The 18,580-nt window shown below is 37.4% G+C and overlaps 1 protein-coding gene across 3 annotated transcripts in view; it reads right to left on the minus strand.

Moving 5' to 3' along the window:
- The window catches only part of LOC105469061 (ATP binding cassette subfamily A member 9), a 77,874-nt gene that overhangs the window by 13,042 nt on the left and 46,252 nt on the right, over positions 1 to 18,580 (minus strand). For all 3 annotated transcript variants that reach the window (XM_011719634.3, XM_011719633.3, XM_011719635.2), the window contains 6 exons: positions 14,955 to 15,062; positions 11,052 to 11,225; positions 10,748 to 10,861; positions 4,838 to 4,957; positions 2,017 to 2,085; positions 1,170 to 1,261 (listed from right to left, as the gene is read on the minus strand). In XM_011719634.3, coding sequence (XP_011717936.2) covers positions 1,170 to 1,261; positions 2,017 to 2,085; positions 4,838 to 4,957; positions 10,748 to 10,861; positions 11,052 to 11,225; positions 14,955 to 15,062 — 677 coding nt within the window. The remainder of the gene's footprint in view (positions 1 to 1,169; positions 1,262 to 2,016; positions 2,086 to 4,837; positions 4,958 to 10,747; positions 10,862 to 11,051; positions 11,226 to 14,954; positions 15,063 to 18,580) is intronic.

An 18,580-nucleotide genomic window follows, 5' to 3' on the forward strand; every position in this document is an offset into this window, starting at 1 on the left:
AGGTTAAAAATCCTGTATCAAAATTAATGAATTTTCCCTATACTTCCAATTTTTGGTGTAGATTCATTCCTCTCTATTCTTCTACTTGCACCATCTGCCTTTCAAACAGCCTAGTTTCCTTCAATGAGTAGAGTAATTATATCTTACTATTATCTTTGCTTTTTACCGAAGCTTAATCCTCCTTGTTGACAGTGACAGTTTTCTTTCAAAGAAGAAAGTGGTATACACCCTCTGCCAAAGGATTTTGAAGCAGAGTTGCACGAGGAAAGGAATCTAGGAACTGTAGTTTTGACAACAGTTATTTTGGAATTCTGAGGTCTTTATGAGAACCATGTGTCCAAAGATTTGGAATCAAGGATGTGTCCCAGAGAATCCAGGATATCTAATCACCCTACCAATGTTTAATTAGTTACTGAGCACAGTCACTTCTTGGGAATGTGTGACAGAATCACTCTTTCCTCTCTGCTACAGACTCGTTCTTGCCTTCATCATCCCACCATTGATTCCTGCTCATTCTTTTACCTCTCCCTCGCACCACGCTCTGACATTCCGGCTGCCCGTTGGTTTCCTAAAACATGGCTGACATTTTGTCACTCTTCTCTGCTACCACAAAAATTAGACTTAAGCTTGGTTTATATTTTGTATGGAAGGCCAAGTGTTCGAGACACATTGGTGTCTTGGTTTCCCATTATGTAATTTGCAAAACCTTCCCTATGCTTTTCTGTTTCAAGATCCTCCAATATCCAGCCTCACTTTCGTTTTTCATTATCCCCCAGCACAAGCCTACAAAGGAGCTCCTGGTGCCTTCATCTCATCCTTGTTCTTATTGCACAAACTACTCTTCCTTCCTGGATTAGCTTAACTTTCCCAACGCTTATCTGTATTTACCCATTATTTTAGAGATTCTACCTCTTACGTAGAACTTTCCTTTACAGTAAAATTATAGTCTGCCTTAATTTTCCAGTGCCTCATGTGTGCTAATGTGGTCTCTCTCTCTAGATTGTAAGCTCAGTATATATTCCTATACTATCGGTTATAAGAATTTTATATATTACAGTCTTTAAAAATCATCCTCTGAAGTGCCTTTTACTTAATTAATTCAGCATATTAAAAAGTTCTTAAAAATGAATATCAAAATGAAACATGAAATTCTATTTGATTTTCTCAACCTGAACACAGGATCTTTTCTCATTAATTTCTTCCTGCAGTTCGTTTCCAGACATCGCAGAATGAAAAGAAAAATGAGAAAATGAAGGTAAGGCTAGGGAAAAAGGAAGACAATCAAAATTAGTATTACTATAAATACAATGATTTCAACATTAGAATGAATTTAAGGGGTTTGATTATATAAAAATTTGATTTGATAACATTCATTTTTACAAGGCTGAAAGACAACCTATTTAATATTCTTTGAAACTGTCAAAGTTAGCCTCACTGCTATTCAGAGAGAGCCCTAACAGAAACATAATAGTAGCAAGTGAAACCATTACTACCCATGACAGATGATTATTGTAAAGACAGGGGTCCAGCGCCGGGCGCATTGGCTCACGCCTGTAATCCTAGCACTTTGGGAGGCCGAGGCAGGTGGATCACATGAGGTTGGGCGTTTGAGACCATCTTGACCAACATAGGGAAACCCCATCTCTACTAAAAATACAAAATTAGCCACACATGATAGTGCATGCCTGTAATCCCAGCTACTCGAGAGGCTGAGGAAGGAGAATTGCTTGAACCCAGGAGGCAGAGGTTGAGGTGAACTGAGATCGTGCCATTGCACTCTAGCCTGGGCAACAAGATCGAAACTCCATCTTAATAATAATAATAATAATGATAATAATAATAATAGGGGTCCAGGTTAAAAGCCATCTGTGTGTGTGTGTGTGCACGCACATATGTGTGTGTGTTGCTTCAAATGCCTAAAATGTCCAAACCTTCTTAATTTGATGAAATTCAGAGAAACTCAAAACATACAAAGGTTGTGTTCATGCAAGAATGTTGAAAAAAATGTCTTCTTACTATTAGCAGTGCCAGGAATACAATTTCAGATTCTGAAGCTCCTAAGTAATCCATGGAGTCAGGAGAAATCTGTAAAATGAGCAGTAAGTGTATTCAGGTGAACTGTCTTTATTTATTCAAGGAATTTATCCCACTTAAGATAAATTGATGCCTATTCAATGGCCTTACAACCATTTTACCATGCTCCCTTGGGTATCATGTAAAAGTTAATTTCAGACTGTGCAGTATGTCTTCTTTGCTTCCAGTGTGTCTCTAGGCTGGGATGCCTTTTTATGTAACACTGTGAGTCAGCAGGATTTACTCTGTTAGGAGAATCCTGGGCTGGTGCTGGCAGGACTCTTTGAAGCAATGGCAAGACTGTCTTAAGACAAACCCTCTCCTCTAACCTTACCTGTATTTCTCTCTTCATTTGTGGTCTTCCCTCGATGATGCACCCAAGAACCCTGAAATCTTTATGTTGCTCTTGCCCTCTTACAGCCACTTTTGAGAATAATCATGGCAATCTTTTTCAAACTGAAGACAAAATTCTTCCCCTAAAGTTCCACATGTATACATATAAGGGCATTTTTCCAACATCCTCCACTCTTTTGCAAATAAAAGGCAAACGGACAATTTTCTTTCTTGAGCTATATTTACCGACACATTTCCTGAGCAATTTTAAGCCCTTTGCAGTAAATTTCTATCACAGCCAACCACCATCTAGGGAAGATGACTTTCCCACATTGGATGGCATCATTTCAAATGATTTTGTTTTCTTAAGTGCCCCAGTTGCCCACTTTCAATAATTGCACTTCATTCAAACTGAACCTCAGGCTCCCAGATCTCTACTCTCTCTGTTAATACTTTTTTTTTTTTTATTTTTTTGAGACAGAGTTTTGCTCTGTTGCCCAGGCTGGTGTGCAGTGGTATGATCTCGGCTCATTGTAGCCTCTGCCTGCCGGGTTCAAGCAATTCTCCTGCCTCAGCCTCCTGAATAGTTGGGATTACAGGCAACCACTACCACACCCAGCTAATTTTTGTATTTCTAGTAGAGATGGGGCTTCACCATGTTGGCCGGGTTGGTCTCGAACTCCCTGCCTCAGGTGATCCACCTGTCTCAGACTCCTAAAGTGCTGGGATTACAGGCTTGAGCCACTGCACCTGGCCTCTGCCAATACATTTTAGTTTTCCAGCATCCTTATGCTAATGTTCTTACTCTGTAATTTGGAGTTGGAGAACTTCTAACACACCAACTCCTTTTCCGCTGTCCATAATCACCCTCACGTCCTTAATTTCATTCTCTAGCTTAGAATCCATGATATCTTCAATTCCTTTTTATATAGAACTACTGCTCACTTACTCTTTTCTTTGTCAAATTTGACTGCCAAGCATCCAACCCTTATTGAATCCAACTCTCTGCCTTTCCTAAACTGCATTTGAGAAGCAGACTGTAATAAGAAAAACTCTACTTTGCTGACTTCACTGAAAAGTAGGGCAGAGGGTCTTTGGCACTGTCTGTCCATCCTACTGACCTATGCTCTGAAATAGTTTTTCACATCAAATTCTCAAAATCCCAAGCCCTCTTGGCCACTGTTAGTTAATGACTTCCCCTCTTACCTTCTTAAAAAATGTAGAATCAGTCAGAAGAGTATCATCTCATCTTTCTACCAGCAAAGCCACAAAACTATCTGCCTCCGGTGTCTGTATTATCTGATTATAATTTCATGTTAAGTATATGGAATGTCCCTGCTTTTATGGACAGCACCCCCTCCACTTGTGGACTTTATACTATTTTTTCTCAGCTATTCATGGACTTGACTCATAAGATAACCTCTATCTCTTTTTTCCAGTGTAAATTTCTCTAACATCAACATGTTATTTTTTTCTTAGCACAAACAGACAAAAATCTATTCTCCCTATTCATTTATTCTTGAATTTTTCTGCTACCATTTTTACCAAATCTCCTAGAAATACTTACCTTTACCCACAGTCACCACATTCTCCCTTCACATTTTCTACTAAGTTCACTCTTACTGTGCTTTTGTGTTGACACTTTCATGAAAATCAACCTTGTTAAGATCACCAATGACATTCGGATAGTCAAAGTCAATGGTTTAATCATTCCCTCCTTCTTGAAATGTTCTTTATTGCCATCTGGCACATACCCTTATGAGCACCTGAGAAGAGCTTCCAGCACACAGAAGCCTGCCATTTTTGTTCTCTATCTCCCTGGCTCCATCTCAAATGAATTTGCTGGCTCCTCCCCTTCACAACCTCTAAATTTTGGAGTTCAAGGTCATGTATTTGCTTTCCAATCTCTACATTTTGGAGTTTAAGGTCATGTCATTGGCCTTCTTTTTATTTCTATTTCTACTCACTGCGTAGGTCACATTATTGTCACATGGCTTTCATACCATCTGTAAATGGATCAATCTCAAATATCTAGATTTAACCCCAATCGCCACACACCCTGACACGTTGAATTCCCAACTCATGTATCTAACTGGCTACTTGACATTTCTCCAACCTAATGTATCCAAAACTTAACAAAAAAGGGGCATCTCGTCAGCCTCCCAGTAGGGCTCCCAACAGTGAGAGTTCTCATGAGAACTAAACTTCTACTCCCCTGGAGTTGCCTTTGACTTTCATAAGCCAAAGCATGGCTTCCTACTGAATCAGACTATGCCCCTTACCCAGGTGTGGCAAGAGAACTGACTTTCCAAAGACAGAGACCTTTAAACTGTGTACAGCTGAGGACTCTACCTATAATTTCTGCAATATTCATGGCTGTCTCAAATGGTCACACATTTCATGACCCCTGGACACAAGTGGAACTACTTACCCCAGAAAAAATGAAGAGAGAGCCAATCAATGCGAAGGGAGGTATTAAGATGGTGCCAAAAAATAGCCCTAGAAATCCATATTCATTTAGATCAGTAGCAACTATTGAGAAGATGACCATCTAAAACAAAAGCATAGTATAGCATCACTAAAGTGTAACAATCTGAATTTTAGGATGTTTTCTAAGAGGGTGGGAATTCATCTTATAAACATTGTTATTTTCAATTTCACTCCCCAAACCAGTATTTATGTCATTTCTTTCCTTTGCCATATGGGATTTTATTACAGTTTTGTAGTGGATTTATGATTAATTTTTTTAAAGACACAATAACGCTTCCCAATCTCAATGGGCGTATAAATCGGGTGAGACTCTTGCTAAAATTTAGGTTTGATAAAGCGATTACTTATTATATATTACTCTGCATTTTTCTTTTCTTCATTTTGCAATAGTTCATAGACATCCTTTTAGGCTTAGGCATACCAGCTATTTGTTTTCTTGGCAATTATTTGTTTGAATGGATGTGCAAAATTCAACAACTTTGCCTTCAGAAAACATGTTTTTAATTTTTCTGCTCCAACGAATGATGGTCTACATAAGTCTTTATGTATGGACACTTTTAGTCTTGAAGGAGAGATTCTGAAAAGTGCAACTGCAAGTTAAAATTTCTGTGCATTAAAAGTTTAACAGTTACTAACATTTTGTTTAAAGTTTGTGACATTTATTCTACAAACCATGAATTAGAGTACACATTACACCACACATCACTGACACAGGAGGTCATAGTTATTTATTGTAGGTATCACTGATTTTATTGCTGATATTAAGTAACTAACTTTATAATTTTACCATTTGATATGATATTTACCATTGGTTTGGGTAATTTGTCCTTCTTGTGTTACTATTTTCTTTATACTAGGCCTTTTTAAGGAACTATATGATCTTTACTTGACTCATACAGCTTTCTTCCTTTAGCTGCTAATACTGAACCATTATTGTGTTCTGAAATAAATCATACTTGACTATTTTTAAATGATTCTTTTCTTTCTTTTTTTTTTTTTCTTTTTCTTTTTTTTTTTTTTTTGAGACAGAGTCTCGCTCTGTCACCCAGGCTGGAGTGCAATGGTGCAATCTCAGCTCACTGCAACCTCCACCTCTTGGGTTCAGGTGATTCTCCTGCCTCAGCCTCCCAAGTAGCTGGGATTACAGGCACGTGCCATCACGCCCAGCTAATTTTTGTATTTTTAGTAGAGACGGGGTTTCACCAAGTTGGCCAGGCTGGTCTCAAACTCCTGACCTCAGGTGATCCACCCGCCTCGGCCTCCCAAAGTGCTGGAATTACAGGCATGAGCCGTTAAACCCGGCCAAATTATTCTTTTTCAAACTTACTTCTGTGTTTGCTTTCTTTCTATTTAGAGAGTTGTCTTTAATTTTTCCAGGTGAATTTATCAATGGGTTTTTAAAGCTTTTTAAAGTTTTATTATTAAAGTTATGCTTGCTTTACAAAAGGAACTCTTCAACTTTATGAATATTTTCTATTTAAATGTTTAAGTATTCTATAACCATGATTCCCAAAGTTATTTGAACTTCCTAAATGTTTGAGTGAATTAAGCAGTCCTTATCAGTGCTTTTGCAATTTTGCTTTTCTTGAATTCTTTATTTCTTGGTTGGATTAATTTTAACCCTAAGTGGTTCATCTTTCATGTGGCTGTAATTTGGTCCTGGGTATTTTTCTTTTCTTTTTTTTTTTTGTTAGAACGATTTATTATTTATTTATTCATTTTTTTTGGAGCAGTTTTAGCTTCACAGCAAAATTGAGTGGAAGGTTAAGAGATTTCTCATACACCCCCTGGCCTCACACAGGCACAGCATTCTCCAACAAAGCAGTACATTTGTTAGAACTGATGAGCCTTATTGACACATCTTTAACACCCAGAGTCCATAGTTTACATTAGAGCTTACTCTTGTTGTTGCACATTCTATAGGTTTGGACAAATATTGAATTATATGTATTCACCATTATAGTATCATACAGGCCTAAAAATCCTCAGTGATCCACCTGTTTATCCCTCACTCCCTATGACCCCTGGCAGTCATTGATCTTTTTACTGTCTCCATAGTTTTGCCTTTTCCAGAATGTCATTTAGTTGTAATCATACAGATTATTAAAAGTGTATAGACTTTTCAGATTGGCTTCTTTCACTTAGTAATACACATTTAAGTTTCCTCCATGTCTTTTCATGACTTAAGAGCACATTTCTGTTTACCCAAAATAATATTCCATTGTCTGGATGTAACACAGTTTGTCTATTCACCATCTTGGACATCTTGGTTGCTTCCAAGTTTTGACAATTATAATTAAAGTTGCTATAAACATCATTGTGCAGGTTTTTGTGTGGACTGACTAATTTTTTTCAGTAGGGCTTTTAAAATGTTTACTTCCTGATTTTATATTTGATTATGTCTCACCTTTCCTAGAACTGCAACTTGGTAGATATAATTTTGGAAGAGAAAAATTCCATTTCCTTTCCCTCAGATGTTTGAAAACTGACACACAGAATTGTAGGAGATAAATCTGGGGCAGCTGGAAGTTTTCTCTTTTATGATTGGTTTACATTTACTTCTTGGGTGCCTTTATTTGGAAGTTTCATATCATAATGAATATTGATCATTCCATAACAGTTCTTTCTAAATTTAAGAATTTCTTCTATTATATTTTTATACATAGAAGTATAATAGAATTATATTATTTTAAAAGAATTATACATATGTGTAACAATGGATTTGCTACATAAAAATATTAATTATTCTGTTGTTGGATTGGCTTTGTATTTACATCTTTTTTTATTGTTGTCTTGCTGATTCATGGGGATTATCTTAATCCTTTATTTTATATATGTAATTAGATTTTCAGCCTCTTCCAGAATTCATTATTAATTCTGAAATTATACTGATGGTTAGTGTGTTTATGTGGATCTAAAATTTCTTTTTTTTTACATTCAGGATGTTTTATTATTGTGACTCTGAGCTTTTGTCTTATTAAATGTGTATTCTTTTAAAAAATCTTTAGGAAAAGCTGTAACGGAAGTTTTATTTGTTCTGCATTGTTTTGGAATACTTTATTAATTTCTTTGCTATTGGGATGCCATGGAATACCTTTTTATCTTGGACATATCTAACATATGCAAGTCTACTGAGATCTTCTATTTGCTCTGATAAAGCGCTTATCATTTCTGAACACGCTTTCTTTCTTGGCTGATATTGGCTTATCTTTTTCTCTGAGTAAATATTTTGATGTAGGGCATTGCTTTCTATCAGTATCTTTGAAACCTGGAGGCCGAGATGTATGCAGTGTGCTTAGCTTAGGCTGTGTGTGGCCTTATTGCTTTCTCCTGTAGGTCATGTCCAGTGTTCTGCACCAGTTTTCACTCTACCTAGTAGGCAGTGAATCTCATTGTCAAGGAGTGCACACACTATTAGACCTCAGGCCACAGTCCAGTTCAGTTCAGAGCCCTGTAAAATAGCAAACCTCAGCATCCCACCTCTCCAGCTGAATCATTCTTCTCTCAAGGCTTTTTACTTACCTGTGCTAGGATGTCAACTCAGTCACTCTTGTATACCTTTTTGGAGCCAATTATCAGTATTTTATCAACTAACTTTTCCTCATCAAAATTGCTTGTTGAGGATGGAAGTGGACTTAGGAAAAGCTCCGCATTAGGGACTTCATTTTTGGCCACCACATTTCCACTTAGATTTTCTTTGTTTCGTTCTACCCTGCTCTATGAACAAAGAGGTTCTCTCTCTACATAACTAATCAAATACAACTTGTATGATGTGTAAGTTAAATTTCTACATGCTGGCTCATTTTTTTTCCAATGAATCTTCCAGTTCTGAAACAGGTGATTTAAGTTCCACTTGCATTAAATTCCACTTGGATCTTTAGAGATGATTGTGTATTTTGCTGTTGTGTATTATTTGCTAAACAAATTAGGAGACTTCCATTTTCTTCATGAATTTTGCATTTTGTCAACATATTTCTTTCCTTATTTAAGACTTTTGGTCTAGAATTTGGCTTCATCTGCTATTTGTGTAGACACTTCTAATTTCCTCATTTTAAAAAATGCCTGTCATTGCCCATGACTTACATGTGTTTATTGTAAATAACATATAGCTAATTTTTTAAATCCAGTCTGGAAGTCATTGTCTTTTCTTCTTATTTTCTAATTTATATTTACTTGTGGCATTTTATTTTAGTTTCTTCCAAATGTGAGGCATCCCCCATATTATCCTCTGGAATTCTCATACTCTGTGGGTGGTTCCACCTCTTTGAAAAACTGTTTGGCAAGGTCAACTAAAGTTGAACATAAAGTTAAATACACTATGACCTAGTAATTCCATTGCTAGGTTTATGTCTCAAGACACACACACACACGCACCAAAAGACATACAAGAAACAAGAAAGTCATGGCGGTGTTATTTATAACAGTGCAAAACAAGAAGCCACTTGAATATCCATCAACAACGAATAAATAAATTATAGCACATTCATCAGTAGACTACTACAGCAATGAAAAGAAATAAACTATTCTGGTTGCTATCAAATGCAACAGCATGGATGATTCTAAATAACCTGTTGTCAATTATGTACAGATATATAATTATGCCTTCTACATGATTCCATTTTTATTAGGTTCAGAAACTGGCTACACTAACCTATGTGAATATAATAGGAGTAATGATTTTTACAAGGAGGAGGGAAATTGGAAATGGGATGGAAGGGGGCTTCTAGGGTTCTAGTATCATTTTATTTATTGATGTACCTGGTAGTTTTGGGGAAGTGCTCAAAAAAACTACCAGACACATCAATAAATAGAACATTACTAGGTGTGCTTAAAATGTGCATACTTTTCTATAATGTAGGCTGTACTTTCCAACTAAAATTTATTTTACAAAGGTCTCATTGGATATTATGTAGAAAACAGTTAACAGGAGGCAAGAGTAGAAACAGAGAGACCAGTTACAGATATGTTGCACTACTCTAGGTGAGAGAGGATGGAAGGTTAGGCAATGGATATAGCGGTGAAGTCGGGACACATCAGGCCAACTGGGAAATGTCTAGAGTTTAAATGACATGCATGTGGATTGAATACTGGAAAAAATGGAGGGTGATCAAGGATGATTCCAAACTTTTGGAATGAGAAACTAGCTGGGTGGATTCTGCTGCAATAATGTAATCTATTCAGAAATGACAAAGGCCGGGCGTAGTGGCTCACGCCTGTAATTCCAGCACTTTGGGAGACCAAGGAGGGCAGATCACCTGAGGTCAGGAGTTTGAGACCAGTCTGGCCAACATGGTGAAACCCCGTACTTACTAAAAATACAAAAATTAGCTAGGCGTGATGGTGCACACCTATAATCCTATCTATTCAGGAGGCTGAGGCAGGAGAATTGCTTGAACACGGGAGGTGTAGGTTGCAGGAGCCGAGATCATGCCACTACACTCCAGCCTGGGTGACAAAGCAAGACTCTGTCTCAGAAAAAAAAAAAAAAAAAAAAGAAGACAGAAAGAAAGAAAAAAAGAAATGAAGAATAAGATTGAGGTGACAATTATATTTCAGGTATGTGATCACTAAGGTCTTCTTTAAATATTCAGGTGAAATTGCAAGTGAATTGCTGGAAGCAGAAGTCTCCACTCAGGGGAGAATTTAGACCTGGAGACATGTTTGAGGATCATAGTTTCTAGATAACATACACTCACTCATAGAGTAGACTTTAAATAGAAACGTGATTATCTTAGAGTAATTAAAATTTTCTAGAGAGCAGTATTACTTTGCCACTCTGCTTAGTACAAAGATTAAAATATGTTCTTGGATTTATGAAAAATAAAATAATAGTTACCATATGCATACTTACAATTAAGAAGAAAAATGACCAAATGCCACTATTTTTCCTCCCATTGCGAAAAATGAATGAAATCACATATGTCAAGAAAACAAGAGATGAGACATAGCCAATACTACACAGGATCTGAAAATAGAAACATTAAAGTCCAATAAGGTAAATACTATTTGGAAGAGTACTCATACTTACTCCTCAATTCTCCAAAACTATACAATAGCACAGGTAATCTGAAGTTCTTTGGTTTAAGATTAATAATATTACTGCATTTATGAAAAAAATAGTCTAATAAAACCATTTCATAATTGCTGCCACTTACTTGAATTAACAGGTTTTGAATTATAAATATAATCTCCTCTGGGCTAAAAATATAATCCATTATTTGCATTAGCAGGAGGATCAAGAAGTATAGGGAGACATCCACCAGTGCCTGGCCAAACCAGTATGCAGAAGGGTAAAGGCCTGAAATCCATAGCTGGGAATGAGCTTTTTTCTGATAAAGAAATAGAAGAATCATCAAAAGCTTCTGAAAAGCTGAAATTTGGGAAATTGCAAATATATAGTCATGAAAACATTCATTTTTGCTTCATCTTTTAGAAATATTATCCTGATTTAGTAAATGATACCACCACTCACCACACCCTTGTTCAGAGGCATTGATAATGCTGCAAGCCACGTCATGATTTCATCGTCTAAAGGGAAAATGCACCAACATAACTAGCTAATGTTATGTCACAGAATGATTGGGCATGGCCTCAATGAGAAGACATCTTTTCTTTTTGAGACTGTTCTTTCCTTTGACATGAAAACTTGCACATTGCACAAAGGTTCAACAGAAGTGGGATTACCATTTCTTGTAAGATACTTAAAATTTATACTGAATGTAAACGGTGCATTTATCATTGGCATTTTATTTTAGGTCTAAGAAATGGTCCTCTAGTTGGTTTCATTTAAAAACTCTTCAGGTTGAAATCAGCAAGACTGCCTTTAAAATGTTGCACTACTCTTATTGTCTTGCCGTAAGTCATATTTTCCATTATCGCACTGTGAAAACTAGTGAGTGGATTTTGCTATTGCGACCACTATAAGTCACATTATTACAGTGATTGTCATAACACGAGGGCTTGAAAATATGACCTGAACTATTTTAAACAGTAAAGCATAAAGGCATAAAACAGTAAAGCATAAAATTTCAAATCTAAAATTGAGTCTATATAAGGAGATTCATTAGCAAAACCTGGAATGCAAATAATTTTGGAAAGGAGAGTACATCTGGAAGGAAGTAGGAAAGAGGATGACAGTGAGGACTGTTAGAGAGTTGATATTTTCTATTCATTAACTTATTTAATATATATTTACAGAATGTATACCATAAGACTGACTTCATGTTGGTCATGGGGCACTTAAAAGTTTAAGTTGCAGGGGAAGAGGAAATAGAGGCAATAAGCAAATAAATATAGTGATAGCTACCTAAGTAAAATTGTGCATGTGTTAAGAAGAGTTCAGGGTTGTATTACAGCCTTTCAAAGAGAAATGAATTGTAACTCGGGGGTCAGGTCAGAGAAGGTTCCCTTGTGAAGTCATGGGCAGTGAATAGGATAGATCCGGGTGACAGGTCAGAAAGCACTGTGGGCAGAGAACAGTGGGAGAGAAGACCCTTTCGTGGAAAGAGGTTGATGTTCTGGGAAACTGGAAAGAAGCCAGTGTGGCTGGAGCATAGTTATCAAGGTGGCAGTGGCATCAGATTAAGGGAGAAAGATACACCTGGGTCCAGATCACCCATGGCTTTCAGACAATGGCAAGGATTTCAATCCTGCTCCTTGGTATATTGAGAAACCACTGAAGGAATTTAGACAGAGAATTAACAAGGTCAGCTTTGTGTTTCTAAGGTATTACTCTGTCACACTGGATGAAAAATAGAGACGGCTAATGTGGACTTATAGGGTGGCTGCTGTGCTCATCCAGAAGAGAGATGATGATGGTTCTGGCTGGTGTATTGTAGCAGAAATGGAGGAAAGCGGAAAGATTCCAGAAATATTTCAGAAGTATACTCTGTGACTTCACCATTAACCAGCTATGAAGACGAGAGCGAAAGAAAGACATGGACATCATGGGGCTGCCAGTTAAAATTTTAGATAAATAACCTTTTTGAGTATAAGTATGTCCCATGCAATATCTGGAAAATGCTTACACTGAAAAAATTCATTGTTTCTGATATTAAATTTTAACTGGGTGTCTGTAATTTTATTTGCTTAATTCTGGCAATCCTAAAAAAATAGCTCTTAGGTTTCAGTTAAGATAAAAGAATGAAAGGTGAGCCATTATTTATAGAGATAAGTAACCATGAAGTAGGTATAATTTAGAAAAAAATATTCCTGTGCTGATGATGTTTATGTTTATTCCTAGTTGACAGAGAGAGTTAACAAAAAAAAAAAAAAAAAAAAAAAGCAAAGGTTCAGATAATGATAAGCAACATGCATAGATTTTTAAGATAGGTTCATATAATAGTTATGGGAAATCTATTTCAGACTGGTTAAGCAGAGAAAGGGTCTTGGCTGAAATATTTAAATATTTGTGCTGAGATCTGAATTACTGAAAGCCAGCTGTAGAAAGAATAGAAGAAAGAGCATTCCAGCCAGAAGAAATGGCCAACGCAAAGGTCCAGATGATATTGGCATATTTGAGAACCAGAAGGAAAAGTGGGGTAGCTAGAGGAGGAGAGTACAAGGAGGAAAGGTAGAGAGATAAACAAGAGACAAATGAGGGAGGGAGCGTTCTGCCAGACAACATAAAGAATTAGAATTTAATTCTACCTGCAAAGAGAAACTGCCAGGGTCGTTAAACAAGGTAAAGAGATGATCTAATTTAAACTTCTGAAAGTTCATTCTGGTTGTATGAAAGGAATTAATTGCAAATAAGGAAACCGATGGGTAGCTCTTGCAGTGGTTTAGGCAAGGAATGACGATGGCTTAGACCAGGAAGAAAATAGTGGAGAGGGAGAGAAATGGATGGATTTGAAGTAGAACTTTAAAGAATTTCCAATGGATTAAATAAAGGAGATAAAGACACAATGATAATGCCAGAATTTTATGCTAGAGCAACTGTAGACAATAGTGCCATTTGCTGAAATAAGAAAGTCATGAGGTGGGCATATCTGGTCAGGAAAATAAAAGTTTTATTTTGCCTATGTGTGAAATATCTATTACTCAGCTATATGGTAATATCACAGAAGCAACTGTACATATAGAAGTCAAGAATTCTGGAACTAGTTGAAAAGGGTCCTAGAACTAAAGCCTGGACATTTAGGCATCAAGCATTAACATTTATGGGAAAGTAACTATATGGCAAGTATGGTTCTAAGTAATTCATTGGTATTATTTCACCACATTCTCACAGAAACCTATTTCAAATAGATGTAACTAATGTCTCATTTTATAGGTGATAAAAATGAGGCATAGAGTGATTAAGTAACTTTTGAGGTTCACGCAGCTTGACAATGGAAATATTGACATTTGAACTCAGAAGAGTTTACCCCCCAAAAAGTGTGAGAAAGAGTGTCAAGAGCAGGAGGAAAAAGACAGTGAATGTGTGGTCTTATAAGAGTAAAGGAAAAATAGTATTTTGTGTTTCCCATGGGAGAAGTCACTAAAGATAGGGACAGTTTAAGAGCAGAATAAATAACAATTAAGTCAAGTCCTTCAAAAACATATCCTGAGCATCAGTGGATGATGGCAAGGACATGAAGACATGGGAGAGTGGCAGATAGACTCTGTTACAGGTTCCTTGAATTTTATTTTTTAAAAACTCACAAAAATGGAGCTTTAAAGGGACAGTATTTTCCAACAACAAGTAAAGTTCTGTGGTGAGTTGGTCAGGGCTTTTAAATTGAGTAGCTTTACCACCATTTGGAAGGTAGAAACCACCACTGAGAGATGAGATGTGATTATGTCTGTGGGTAAGTGTCATAAGTAAAATTTTAAGTGATATACAGTTGAAAGTTGTCATTCCCTGTTAGCAGATGACTGTCCTTTCTCAGGTCTCACGTTTGTTTAAGAAAGATAGCATTTTCTTCATATTTGGCAATTATTATTAAAGTGCTTGATTATTCATTGCATCAAGTACAAAAATTAGATTTACCACTTGCATGTAAATTTATAGTTGTAAGGGTGGGTGAAGGGTTCTCTAGATATAAAAAACATATGAAGACTTTAACTCTTCTTACTTTGTAGTCACTGATGCTGCTCATTGCAATGTATGGAGTGAAAGAGGCTGCCACCGGTATCCAGAAGAAGGTGTTACTTCGGTACCCATACTCATAATCCATATGCTCCTGAAATCATGTGGAACATGTTGAGCTGATAGCGATCGGGCATCTGTTTCATCTGTACTTTCTTAACTAAATCACTCAAATAAATGAATTGGGCTGATCACTCAAAGCACTTTTCAAGGTCCTATGTGCAACTTCTTACCCACATTCATTTTCAGTCCTGTGTTGCAGCAACTAGGACCTTCTGAACATGTAGCCTGATTTACCTATGAAGAAGCAAATTCAACCAAGTGGTATGAATTGTCTAAGGTCACACAGTTAATAACTTGTAAGGTAGGCATGAAACGTCTGCTCTCTGACTTTACGGTTACAGTCTTACATGCATTGCTTATATACATCAAGGCTGATGTTTTAAGAGACAGTAGAGATTGTGGACTGTCAGTGGAGGGGCTAGGAGAAAACTGGTCAGCACGCCCTCCATGTCAGGCATTATATTTTTTAAAAAATCAAAACCCTATACATGTTAAAGAAGATCTTGAGTTTTGCTACAAGCCTTAATTTAAAAAAAAAATTAAATTTTTTAATTATTGTGGGTACATAGTAGATGTATATATTTATGGGGTACCTGAGATGTTTTGATACAGGCATGCAATGTGAAGTAATCACATTATGGAGAATGGGGTATCCATACCCTCAAGCATTTATCCTTTGCATTACAAACAATCCAATTATACTCTTTTAGTTATTTTTAAATATATGATTAAATTATTATTGACTATAGTCACCCTGTTGTGCTGTAAAACACTAGGCCTTATTCATTCTTTCTGTAACTATTTTTTGTGCCTATTAACCACTCCCACTCCCACTCCCCACTCCCTTTCCCAGCCTCTGGTAACCATTGTTTGACTATGTACATGAGTTCAACTGTTTTAATTTTCAGATCCCACAAATAAATGAGAACATGCAATGTGTGTCTTTCTGGGCCTGGCTTATTTTATTTAGCATAGTGATCTCCAGTTCCATCTACACTGTTGCAAATGACAGGCTCTCATTCCTTTTTATGGCTGAATAGTACTCCACTGTGTATATGTATCTCATTTTCTTTATCCATTCATCTGTCAATGGACACTTAGGTTTCTTCCAAATCTTGGCTATTGTGAACAGTGCTGTAACAAACATGAGAGTGCGGATATCTCTTTGATATACTTATTTCCTTTTGTGGGGGTAGCAAAGGTGAGATTGATGGATTGTATGGTAGTACAAACCTTAATTTGATCTGTCATCAGTTACCTCACTACATTGCAAGTCATCTGGTATGATGAGTTTTGATTTCTTTACTTCTCTGTTCTCTTACTCCCTCCTAAAATTCAGCAACCCTCTGAGATATTACAGCATATAAAAGTTGCTTGACTAAAGATGTATATGTGTAGATAAGACCCTGGGAGGGGAAGAAAGACTACACGTCCACCAAAGACTACACGTCCCACCTCATATCTTTGTCTGTGGATACCGTGGTTGATTTTTCCTGATTCGGAAGGCCTCTGAGGGAGGAAAAATCACAATTCATCTGGACAGCCAGCTTCCTTACTCATGACTGGGTTCATAAATGACATATTATGTCCATGTTAGATCATATCCACCCACACTCAGAGTTTTATGTGACTCAGCCTGACGGGGTCCTTCCTAAGCTGAAAGACACTTGATGCCTCCTGGGTAGTTCGGCCAGGTGAGGACTTGCAGGAGTGGCTGGATGGGAACACTGTAGGACACTCTAAAGATGATAAAAATTATTGAGAAGGAGTCAGCACCAAGGCCTGAGTTATAGTGAGCCTGGTACTTTAAGATCAAGTAGAATAGGCTTACAGAATTTGTAAGAGAGAATGCCAGGAGCTGGATGGGGAAACCAGAGGTGGCAATTCAAAGAGAGAATTTGTCTACCTATGAGCTCGAGGTCAGCTGGGCTGGTGGGTAGCAAATACTCTGTAGTGAAGACATCTTTTTAAAGGTGGGAATTCAGGTTACTTGCTTATTCTTGGGAACATCCAATTCTTTGTTATCCAGATAATTGGCTAGTCTACTCAAATATAATAGATAATGAAACACAGTGACACCTCAGTGGGCTACAGTTTCCCCAGCTGTCTAATAATAACACAAGTTGAGAATCCCTAATTTGAAAATCTGAAATCTGAAATGTTCCAAAATTCCAAACTCTTTGAGTGCCAACATGACACTACAGGTGGAGGATTCCTTACCCGACCTCCTGTGAAGGATCACAGTCCAAACATAGGCACACAACACAGAGTTTATTAAAAACATCAACGAAAATTATCTTCAGGCTCTGTGTATAAGGTGCACATGAAACATAAATGAATTTCATGTTTAGACTTGGTCCCATCTCCAGTATACCTCATTACGTAAATGCAAGTATTCCAAAATCTGAAACAATTGAGAATCTGAAACACTTCTGGTCCCAAACATTTCAGATGAGGGCTGCTCAATCTATAATAGGAATAGTAATAACTATCTCAAATTCTGCTTGGTACATTTAAAGATGCTACTACATATAAATCACATGGGAAATATCTGGTTTTGCCCTAGAGATTTTTGAAGGAAGGAGGACTGCTAAAACGTGTCTTGAAAGGACAATGGTATGATGTGCTTTGGAGAAGACAGGGCAACTCCCTTGACATCCCAAACCTCTGTAGCTTTCAGACAGCATGCAAGAAGCACTCAACAGTTCTCATAGCTCTTTCTGAGGAAGCACAGATATTAAAGCAAGACAGAAGTTGTTGAATTACTTGGAAGATGGACACATCAAACAATGAACAATGTAGACTGGAGAAAGTTTGACGGTGTGGACTTTCCTGCAGCAGCCTACAGAGACTCTGCAACCCTGAGTGTGTCATCACCTACAAAAAGGTCTGGAGCCAAGCTAACCACTGCCCCAAGACAATTACATGGGTCACCTGGGCTATGGTGACCACATACGTAGAAACTACTAGCAACTAGAGAAAGCATGATATCTCCCCAGCACCAGTTCCATAGGAAGAGCTCCATCTCTCCATTCTTCCGTTCTGCCTCCAGCACAGCAGTGCTTTACTCAGAAGGGGAGGGAAAGGGGATGGTTTCAGAGCTAGGACACTCTCCCTTTTCTATTCCAAGGTGTTAGACTGCAAAGGGGGATGGAAGAGCAAATCACACCACGACCACCCACCCACTTCCATGTCCCCTTAGGCCTCAATTTGACCCTGCAAAGTTTAAATTGAATAGAAAATTGAAGTTTAGGACTGCACTAGAATGATTCTTCATAACAAAAAGTGACCAAGAAGCTATAGAATATGCCCAGGGTGTCATTTAAATCAGACGAAGGGTGTTTCAACACAACAAGATGAAAGGTGACCTGAAGACACAGCAGTGCACACCCACATCTCTATCCCAGATCTTCTGCCTCTGGGCATCTAAGCAGGCCTGAGAAACTAGATTTTAAAAAAGAACTGCCTTAGTTCCCATTCAGCCAGTCCCCAGATCTAATAAAGCTGAACATTCTTTAATGGAAACTTCTTTTGATGCATCCCAAGAAA

The sequence above is a fragment of the Macaca nemestrina genome, chromosome 17 (assembly GCF_043159975.1).
Source record: "Macaca nemestrina isolate mMacNem1 chromosome 17, mMacNem.hap1, whole genome shotgun sequence".
NCBI lineage: Eukaryota > Metazoa > Chordata > Mammalia > Primates > Cercopithecidae > Macaca > Macaca nemestrina.